This window comes from Primulina tabacum, chromosome 9 (assembly GCF_025594145.1).
Source record: "Primulina tabacum isolate GXHZ01 chromosome 9, ASM2559414v2, whole genome shotgun sequence".
Classification (NCBI taxonomy): domain Eukaryota; kingdom Viridiplantae; phylum Streptophyta; class Magnoliopsida; order Lamiales; family Gesneriaceae; genus Primulina; species Primulina tabacum.
The window spans coordinates 4,897,105-4,907,187 of NC_134558.1; the positions used below are offsets into that span (position 1 = coordinate 4,897,105).

Genomic DNA, 10,083 nt, shown 5'->3' on the forward strand with positions numbered 1-10,083 from the left:
TCACACGAAAATGTCATCATGGTGGGGATAGTGCCTTTAAAGCATTGTAATAAGATAACTTTGACTTCGCAAATCCGATAGATTTATGGAATCGGTTATTGGTTATTATTTCTGAAGTTCAAAAAAGAGATAAAAATAACTTGGGATATTATGCAATTAGTTACTACTCAAAACAAAATACTAATTGGTATTAAAAATATCTGATTCAAGTAGGTAAAGAGATGGTTGAATCAAAATAATTGTTTCTTTTTATATTATTAATGAAAACGACATTTATTATTGACCATGTTTGCATGAAAATGTCATTGTCATGAATATCTTAGCAAAATCCCTAGTTTATTGGATGTAACCATAATTTTAGTATGTATAAGTGTTATATAAAAGATGCTTAAAATTATGGATACTAAACTTAAATTAAGTTTGTGATGAATTAATTAAAGCATTACTAATATGGCCCATAAACATTATGAATGTGACCGTCTTATCTGGATCGTCGATGTTAGGACATCTAGATGAGGACATTTATATATAATGTAATTATGTACGACTTAGATCTTTTTAGTTAGTCATTTTATAATAAATTTCGTTCCCGTCTCCAAGGAAGATGTCGAAATCACGACCCAACTTTTTTATTTATTTATTTAAAGGGCGATTTGGGCCGATGGTCAAACCCGAACTGACGTTGTACCTGCCATTTCTCCACGTTTCCTGGTTAATGAGATCCTACCTATGTGGGCACTACTGTCACTTCATTTCAACGGGTAAGATCTTGACACACATACAATTTCAAAAAAAAAGTGGGTCCTATATATGCATGGGCAAATCTTGACCATCCATCCTATCATGGAGACAATGTCCACGTGAATAGGATGAAATAAACCACGTTTCCTCCACCAACCCCCGTCAAATTCGAGACCTCCGACTCTGCCACAAAAACCTCTCCAAAACCCTCCTCGAGATAGCGTTTTTAAATTTAAACCTAAAATGGTAAGCCTCAATATAACTGCGCCAGGACGAGGAGGAAGACTCTCAATCCCAAACCCCCAAAAACTTTCTTCTTGTAATTCCACAGTACCCATCTCTATTCTTGTCACCAGAAGTAAGAATGAAATTTTTCTCACCGGCCCACATGGGAAATACTCTAAAAATGTACCTTTTATTGTTAAATCTCAATACCTAACACCCCAAGAACAACTGCAACAGCAGCAGAGGTTTTCTTCATTGGAGTCTCCTTCTCCCTTTCAGAATGGTTAGTGTGGAGTACTTTTGTTTGACCGTTTGTTATTCTGTTAGTAATGGTTTCAAGATTTGATTTTTCTTTGTGGGTTTTGCTGGGCAGCTTGTTTTGGCTATTTCAAAATTTCTTTGGACACACATTTTATTTTAAGAAAATCAATTTTTGCATAATTTAGAACCGACGGACATTAATCTGGATTATGTTTCTTGTTTTCTTTCCTTTTGGGCATATAATGGATGTAGATGTTAATGTTATGCTTGTTTGATTTATTTTCGGTGGTCATTTTTGTTTTCTTTGCGTGCTCAGACAGGATTGCTTTATATTTGGATTTATGCTCTTTTGGTTGTTATTACTTGTTTTGCTGAATTTAATCACTACGAAGCTTGTCTACTTTGATTCGTTCCCATGTGTTTCGAGAAGTTAAAAGAAGTATGGTTTTCAAAATCTTCTGTCAAAGAGTTACCTAGGGCAGAACATGTGCGTATATTTCCCAGTTTTGCAACATTTTTTTAACCAAGCGAATGATCAGAAATATAACATGTTCATCTTTTGTTTATCTTTAAGTTATTGACTTGTGAGGAAGAGGATTAAGTGGATGCATAAATTGTTATAAAAATAAGGCGTATGCACATTTTTTTATTAATCTAAGAGAAAGTGAGAAATTTGACTCCTTGTTGTTTGATTGAAAATAATACAGAATCCTTAATTTTGAAATGTATGTAGCAGGGCAATTGCCGCCAAGGGTTTATGTAGGGTACACTATATACAAAGGGAAAGCTGCTCTTGCGGTGGATCCACGCCCACCGGAGTTCTCTCCTTTAGACGTGTGTTTCCTGAGCCTTCTAGTAGTTTTGAGTTCTGGTTCTATGCCATTTCTTTTGTCGTCAGATTATATGGATTTATTCGTAATAGTTAGTTTATGGTTCAGTCTGGGGCGTTCAAATTATCCAAGGAGGGTTTCATTTTGCTCCAGTTTGCTCCTACAGCTGGCGTACGCCAATATGATTGGAGTAGAAAGCAGGTAAATGTATTTTACTTTGTTATGTGATTATGTTATTTTTATAAACGTGGGAACTCACATGTGTGTATGATAGGATCCAAATTTGCATCAAGGGTTTGTTCATTGAACGAGTGATTTGCTCCTAAATATGTAAAGGGGAGATTGAGACTGTGCAGAAGAAACAGAGAGGAGGAAGAAATAACCAGAGGGTAGAAAAGAAAAACTTTTTTCCAATATCATCTAATATGAAATGTTTATGCATTTATATGCATTCATCATGTGAATTCTTAACTGCAAGAAATTTATTCAACAAACATTGAGTGTGCGCTTTGAACCCAATTTCTAAAGCTTGAGTTTCTTGAGAATAATCACCATCGGAAGGTGATATCGTGGAACTTTTCCTTGTGGCATATCTGTTTTGATTGCTTCGAGACAAACAAAAACTAACTTAAACCACAATTTTCACCATATGGATTTTTTGAAAGGTGGATGTAATGTATGATGTCGGCAGTATTCTAAATGACGGTCGAGTCAGCCACCTAGGCGGTAGGCGGCCCTCGACTGCCCCGCCTTTGCATCAGGCGGCGTTAAGCTATTCGGCTGGCAAGTCGGCGGAGACGGGTGAACATGTAGCCGAGGCAGCAGTTTTAAAAGTTTAGTCAACTATCAAAGTCAATTAATTTTAAAAACGTAGTTAAGTTAATTAATTTTAAAAATCAATCAGAGTCAATCAGTTTCAAAACCCTAGTTGTACTAAAAACACAACCCACTTTATTTTGTTTTTACTTTTGGAGATTTGCTTCTATCCTCTCAAGCTAGTGAAGCTCAAGGTTGGCTTGCTGATGGTGGTGATGACGATGAGATTGAGCTTATTTCAGGACTTACTTGGAGAATGGTAGGGGATGCATCGGGAGCGGATGAAGTTCTACAACCAAGGATTAGTCCAATGAAATGAACGTCCCCATTAGAGAACTTGATAAGGATTTAGATACATCGGAGGAGAATGAAGAAGATGTTGATTTCGAGTCCAATGATAAGAGGATTATGAATGGAGTTAATGGTGCATATGTAAATGATCTAGAATATTAGTTATGTTTAGTCTAGTAATTGTTGCTATAGAGGATTGAAACTTTGAATTTTAAACTTAGTTTTTTGGTAAAAGAATATGATGATGAATCTTTATCAATTATCTTTCTTAGTTTACATTTATATATTTATTTGCGCCTTGTGATGATATAATATCATGTGAAGCTTCTTCATGGTTAAACATTATTTAATTACATATCTTACATAAAAAATGATGACTATTTGAGATTACGTTGCATAATCATATATGATTATCTATAAAAATTGCTTAAAAAAATTCGATGGTGTTTGATTTTGCTTATTTCCAGTTATTCTCATTGTCGGTGACCGAAATAGGAAACATTATCAGCCTTGGGACTCGAGATTCTTGTGAATTTTTTCACGATCCTCATAAAGGAAGAAGGTCAGATTATATGTCCTGTACATTCTGACTGATTTTTGTTAATGAAAACTCAGAAGTTTGTTAATTTTTGTTCACTAGCTCTCTTACCTTGGTTAATACCTCATGCATAGCAGCAACAAAGAGTCGCTCATGGATTTTCTATCCACATAACACTACAAAAATAATATGACCTGCCAATTTAATTTAACCAGTCTATCACTTCTGGCACCTTGCTAGCCATTGTTAAAACACTTATTAAAGGACTAATTAATATATATATTCGTAAATTTTAAATGTCATTTGTGAATGAACTTGTGCAGCGAAGAAGGCAAGGTGAGGAAATTGTTGAAGGTGGAGCCTTTGCCTGATGGTTCTGGCCACTTCTTCAATCTCAGTAATGACATCTCTCTTAAATCATGCCATGAACCTTTTGAGAGTAATATGTATTATATTTGCTTATTACGCCTTTTGATCATGAGATTGTTTGCTGATTTAAGGTGTTCAAAACAAGCTTATAAATGTGGACGAGAATATTTATATCCCCATCACTAAGGCAGAGTTTGCTGTACTAGTTTCATCATTCAATGTAAGTCACAGCTTTGTCCACTATTCAATTCCCTTGACATGTGTCTTATTGATATCATTGTCCTATTGATTGCCATTCTGATAGGAGCTATATGAATTTCCTCTAGATCTTTATTATTAGTTTCGGAATCAGTTTGGCCTTGTACAGCTTTTGATCGTTTGTCACGTGGGAGTGTTTAGTGTTGAATTTTTTCGTATAGTTAACCATTATAAATCTCTGTTGAAATAATGCATACTAATTTTATAATGACGACCGCTCATTTTGTGTCGTCGCAGTTCATTTTGCCATACCTTTTAGGTTGGCATACATTTGCAAACTCAACAAGGCCTGAAGATGCAAGTCGTCTAAACAATGCAAACTCTACCGTGGACTATGAATGGAACAGATAGGAGGAAAACTTCGCACCGAAGTTGCTAGTTAAGCCAAGGATGACCTCTCCTTTTTTCGTCATTCTCATCTTCTTTGTTTTCTACTGGTGTAAATTTGTTTTTCACTCCGTTGTTTAGTAATCTCTCTGTTGTATGAATACGATGACCAGAAACCAAAAAATTGGGGAAATACTCTTTTCCATTACTTTATGTATGTAATGTGTCAAAGTAAGAACTCTCATTTAACTTGAATACAATGGCTTCATTGAATGTTTTGATGGCTTGATTACCTGATAAATGTCAATAATGGCCTAACTGGTGGAAATAATAAATTACCCAATAGATCATAATTTAACATATTCAATATACATCAAATACTAGAGCAACAAATGCAGCAGCATATGAAGTCCAAGATGGTTTTGAACTGAAATGGAGAAGAATGTTGTTGCATGATTAATTACGTTGCTCTTAGAGATCAAGAACTTGATTGTGCGCCACCATCGATTGGGTACGCAGGAAAATGGAAGAATTGTTACAACAGAATATTACTGGCATGGAGCTTTACAACTTTGTATCAAGGTTACCACTAATATTTCCACTGAGGTTTCCACTCTTTGTCCAACCCTCTTGAACTTGAACTGAGTACTGCAGATGCCAAAGCACGTCCTCAACCGTAGGTCGCCCTATTGGATCTTTGCATAGACAGTTAACAGTGATCTGGGCAAACGTTTTCAAGGATTCATATGCAAAAGTTCCATACATAGAGGGATCGACTAAGTCTCGTAGTTTTGATGGTGATTCTGCCAAGCTCCTCTCTAGCTGTATATGAATCAACAAGCCGAAGTTCAATAATCCTTGTGGGAAATTGGAAAATTCAGCCTAATTGCGTAGGGTAGTTGCACTACCTGATACTTAAGGTCATCGGATTCACTCTGAGATTGTATTGGTTTACCAATGATAACTTCGGTTAGGATAACTCCCAGTCGATAAATGTCTTCCTTTTCTGGATCTTCACTGCTAGATACGGAGCATCGCGTGAGATTATCATATTGTGCTTGCTTTGTCTCAACTCTTTTATTTGTTTCAAGATGCGACATGAAACTATCTTGAGAATGAAACGAAAAGTATGGACTAATGTTCAATCGTTTGAATCATCATCTCACTTCATAACGACTATGTCGAAAAGCAGAGGAAATATGCAGGAAAATGAGACTTAGAAAGGATCAGAAAGCTTAACCGGTTTAAGGTGTCCTGGCTATGAAGTGAGTTTTCCACACCAACCTGCAGTTTCATTGGTTAAAATGAGCCATCAAGAACTTTTTGGCTTATTTTTACTTGTTGGCCTATATATAGATATAGATGTATTATATAAACATATAATATACCATTTTAACCACATAAATTGATTACCTTAGATGGAAGTGTTAATTTAAAGCTGCTTATTTTAGGAGTGAGACTTCCATCTAAGAGTATGTTTTCGATTTTCAGGTCGTTCCCTTGAACTCCTCCTGTATGCAGGTATTGAATCCCCCTGGCAATACCCATAGTGATTGCCATTCTCTGTGGCCATTTCAGAACTTCCCTTTTTCTCCAATCTGCCAAATGTGAAATAAGTGTTCCTCAGCATTTCAAAATATCAGTTTTAAAAGTTGTGTACCAGTTAGGTGATCCCTCAATGACCCGTTGGCTATATTTTCGAGCACGATATGGACTGTGCTGGTCGTGTTTGGATGGTCTTGGTGCGTGGCAATGCTGTGCCCGAGAACACTGACTAAATGCCTGTGCCTCAGCTTCGATACAACTTCCATGTGGTGCTCCAGAGCTTGTGGTGAATGCTTCTGTTTTAGCTTAATACACTTCACTAAGATTGGTGATCCATCTCTAAGTCTACCTTCGTATCTCTGTTGAAAATCAATAAAAAAGACGAGTCGAATTTTTACACAAGCTTACACATTCACTTACATTAAACACACACACGAGAAAATAGCTTCTTCACCTGATCCTGTGATCCTGCTCCCACAAGATTAATTGTATCGAAATTGTTGGTTGCATCTTTAATTTCCTCTAGCGTGAACACATGATATGGTGGCAGTCCTGGCAATGCCAATTGATCTGTCTGCGGTATACGTCCTGATGACATGCGATGATAAATTCTTGATTCAAGTTCATGCATGACAAACTATCACCTTGTATTAATTGCTACTCCCATGAACTCAGATATTTTAAAGAGTAGATTTTAACTTTATATCATGATAACCATTACAATTTAAAAGCACCGGTTCACACTATCCTTTATATTTAAATAAACTGATCTTGTATGTTATTTAGGCGTTTATAATCCGCTACCCCACAAAAATATATATACAACTTTGAATATTTAATTTTAGGCATATACTCGAATCTTTCTTTGATAAGGGAGAACATGTTAAAATATAAACAATATGTCATCCCATTACTCCTTTGACAAACGTACTTTCTAACCATTTCTAGATGCTGAAGAGAAAAAAGGGATTGGGAACTTACTTCCGGTCGAAGATCCGGGAGCAGAAGTTTTCTGGATCACAACGTTGTCATACTTGTACTCACTGCCTCTTTTTCTTGGAGCTCTTTTCAGGATTGCCAAAATCAAGAACCCCAAGACACCTAAAACTGCAACAATGCCCCCGATGATACCAAGTACAACGCCAAGTTTCATCATTGGTTGCTCTTTCTGGACTGTTGCCGAAGGATTAACAGCTAATGCATGATCTTTTTGGCAGAAAGAAGTAGGTCTCTGATAGACTGAGGTTGTGTTTGACAGACAATTCCATAGAGTAATAAATGTCCTGTTTCCTAGATTTGATGCTAGACAAGAAGGTAATCTCCCAGTTAAGAGGTTATTTGAAATGTCCACATAACTAAGATTGATATTGCATGAAACATCTGCTGAAAGTGCCCCACATAACTGATTTTTAGCCAGACTGATGTACTGAATTTTAGGCATGGAAAAAAGGAACGAAGGGATTGGTCCAATGAGGTTATTGGATGACAAATCAAGAACTTGAAGCCTATTCATTTTTTTGAAATCTATTGAAATTTCAGATTTCAATGAATTGTTCCCAATCAGAACAGATACAAGATTGTTGCCTAAAGATGGAAATTTAGGCCCCAAAAAATTGCTACTCAAATCCAGCTCTTCAAGCACCGATAGAGCACTTAGATCTGGAACGCTCCCATTGAGCAAATTGTTACTTAATACAAGACTTTTTAAACTCTGGTAACTTGATACTGATGGAGGGATGTCACCATATATGAAGTTTGACCTAACATTCAGCACTTCAAGGGATCGAAGCCTGTTGATTTTTGCTGGTAACCGCCCCCATAATCCTAAAGAAACCAATGACAGCTTCTGCAAACTCGAAAGCTTGGTTAAGACAGTGAAGAATGATTCAAGTGAGAACTTATCAGAAAGAGTCTGCTTAGAAACTGCAAAGTCTGAAGCTGAGATTTTCGGATTCCTGGAAGCAGAGCTTTTGTTTCCTACAATGATCAGTTCAGTGATGTGATTACTTGAACAGACAAGTGTAAGAGCAGGATTTGGTGGCAACGTACAAAAGTTTGTCCATTTGTTCCATTGTTCAAGTGCTGGTGGATATTCAAGAAACCATTGAATTTGCAATAGGATTCTGGTTTCAGTTGAAGATAATTGTGCCATTGAAAATGGGAAAGATACCAGGAAAATGATGGTTGACAACACCCATTGATGTTCCATTTTCAGAGACAAACAAGCTCAATACTGGTAAGTTAGGTGGGAAGATGAGAAATTCAACTAGAAAATCAGCCTAAAACACACGAAATCATCAGAAAAATTTGGAGTTTGGATATCTCAAGAAGATGAAATGTGTCATCTTGGCTTTTCTAAAGTGTAAATAACGCAGAAAGCAAAGAGAAATGGATGAAATTATTAAAGTGGGATTTTATTTTGCAATAATTTTGTTTCCTTTTTGCTTGGTTTCAACTTGCAAGCTAGCAAGTAGCACACGGTAATTTTTCTTGAAAATACTAAGCAAATTTTTTTTTTAAAAAATGTTTTTTTTTAATTATAAAAAGCTAAAACATGAGGAGCATCTAATCGGTCTCGAGCATTTTATTTTATTTTATTTTTTTATGTATTACATGCATTTTCAATAGCATAAATTTCTACGAATTTAGAAACTTAAAAAAGATTTAATTGTAGCATGAATTTAAACACGTCATGTATGAAAGATTATATATATACAAGGATTTTGAAAATTTATGAGACTTTTCTCTTGTTGACCATTTAATGCCAATTGATTATTCGTGAATATAATAAATTTTCATTTATTTGAAAACCATTTAATTCTTAATTTAAGGAATTTATTTCTGACGAGTGGGACTAGCATGCATGCAATTTTGGAACCTTTCACCAGCTAATGGAGCACGTGGGAGTGGAGCCAGTTGTGTTTCATATCACCATTTGATGCCAATCTTGCTTTATTTTGATTTATGAAAGTTACAAATTTATATACTCCATACGTTATAGTTCATCACAAAAATTCTTGTTAGAAGGTCTCATGTATCAATTTCGTGGGTCGAATCTCTTATTTGAGTAATCCATGAAAAATATTATTTTTTATGCTAAGAGTTTTATTTTTTATTGTGAATATCGGTCTCACAGATGAAAATTTTTGAGACCGTATCACAAGAACTTACTTATAATTGATTGATGGTTACATAGGATTTGGCTTTAATTTCTTTTCCACGATTTCATTTCCTTTTATATACGTTGAGCAAAAAATTCCTCGGTTTGAGTTTATGTTGTGCAAAAACTTTGTTTATAGAAAGAAAGATACCATCGAATAAGTAAAGTTTAGATTGTGAATTTTTTTTTTATTGAGATACGCTACAATAAATTATGAATTTTGTCTTTTTAATAAATGAATATTTAATGTTATTGATTGTACTTTTAGTACATGCTTGACTCTTTGAACTTCATTTTTTTATGTACTCGAATAGATTTATTTTCTTCTGAATTGTAAAAAAAAAAAATCGGACTTAAGTTTTTATGATCATGATTTGAACTGATCAGACTTAACTCATAAATACAGATATTTGACTAACGTGATTTGCAAGTTATATCGTTAGCTCGAAAATTTACGAAATATGCTTGAGTTATTTGTAACCTTTCGAAAAAATTGAAGTTTCATGTGAACTAAATGCATTCAAGTTATCAAATTTCTTATGTATTTTAATTAAATTGTTTTAATTGCATTTAGTAAATATCGTAGGCATGTTTACATGTTTAAAATATGGTTTTTAACTAGAATGCATAAAACTGTGTTTTAAAGATTTTTCGAGAGGCGATCGAGGATCGGAGACCGAGGATCATAGGAGAGAAAATATTTTTATTAAATAAATATTTTT

The 10,083-nt window shown here is 35.0% G+C and overlaps 2 protein-coding genes across 5 annotated transcripts; one reads left to right on the plus strand and one right to left on the minus strand.

Moving 5' to 3' along the window:
• Positions 1 to 885: 885 nt before the first annotated feature.
• Positions 886 to 4,869, plus strand: LOC142556822 (single-stranded DNA-binding protein WHY1, chloroplastic-like). Of its 2 annotated transcripts, none has more exons than XM_075668319.1 (7): positions 886 to 1,249; positions 1,961 to 2,061; positions 2,166 to 2,258; positions 3,632 to 3,726; positions 4,026 to 4,099; positions 4,203 to 4,291; positions 4,567 to 4,869. In XM_075668319.1, exons 1-7 carry the CDS (start codon positions 985 to 987, stop codon positions 4,678 to 4,680), a joined length of 831 nt encoding a protein of 276 aa, XP_075524434.1. In that variant the 5' UTR covers positions 886 to 984; the 3' UTR covers positions 4,681 to 4,869. The 2 variants fall into 2 exon arrangements, with proteins under 2 accessions (XP_075524434.1, XP_075524435.1); XM_075668320.1 differs by having other exon boundaries at positions 1,964 to 2,061.
• On the minus strand, positions 4,571 to 8,607 carry LOC142556821 (putative LRR receptor-like serine/threonine-protein kinase At1g14390). Of its 3 annotated transcripts, none has more exons than XM_075668316.1 (7): positions 7,183 to 8,606; positions 6,656 to 6,789; positions 6,317 to 6,560; positions 6,070 to 6,254; positions 5,897 to 5,940; positions 5,565 to 5,676; positions 4,571 to 5,478 (listed from the first exon to the last, which is right to left on the minus strand). In XM_075668316.1, the coding sequence occupies exons 1-7, from the start codon at positions 8,408 to 8,410 to the stop codon at positions 5,221 to 5,223; spliced, it is 2,205 nt and encodes a 734-aa protein (XP_075524431.1). In that variant the 5' UTR covers positions 8,411 to 8,606; the 3' UTR covers positions 4,571 to 5,220. The 3 variants fall into 3 exon arrangements, with proteins under 3 accessions (XP_075524431.1, XP_075524432.1, XP_075524433.1); XM_075668317.1 differs by having other exon boundaries at positions 5,565 to 5,673; positions 7,183 to 8,605; XM_075668318.1 differs by lacking the exon at positions 4,571 to 5,478 and having other exon boundaries at positions 5,649 to 5,764; positions 7,183 to 8,607.
• Between the last annotated feature and the right edge of the window lie 1,476 nt (positions 8,608 to 10,083).

Coding starts and splice junctions, on each gene's coding strand:
- LOC142556822 (XM_075668319.1), top strand. CDS start 985: ATGGTAAGCCTCAATATAACTGCGCCAGGACGAGGAGGAAGACTCTCA. Junction 2,062..2,165: donor CGGAGTTCTCTCCTTTAGAC/GTGTGTTTCCTG, acceptor TTTATGGTTCAG/TCTGGGGCGTTCAAATTATC. Junction 3,727..4,025: donor GATCCTCATAAAGGAAGAAG/GTCAGATTATAT, acceptor GAACTTGTGCAG/CGAAGAAGGCAAGGTGAGGA.
- LOC142556821 (XM_075668316.1), bottom strand. CDS start 8,410: ATGGAACATCAATGGGTGTTGTCAACCATCATTTTCCTGGTATCTTTC. Junction 6,561..6,655: donor GAGCAGGATCACAGGATCAG/GTGAAGAAGCTA, acceptor GATTTTCAACAG/AGATACGAAGGTAGACTTAG. Junction 5,941..6,069: donor AATTAACACTTCCATCTAAG/GTAATCAATTTA, acceptor ATGAAACTGCAG/GTTGGTGTGGAAAACTCACT.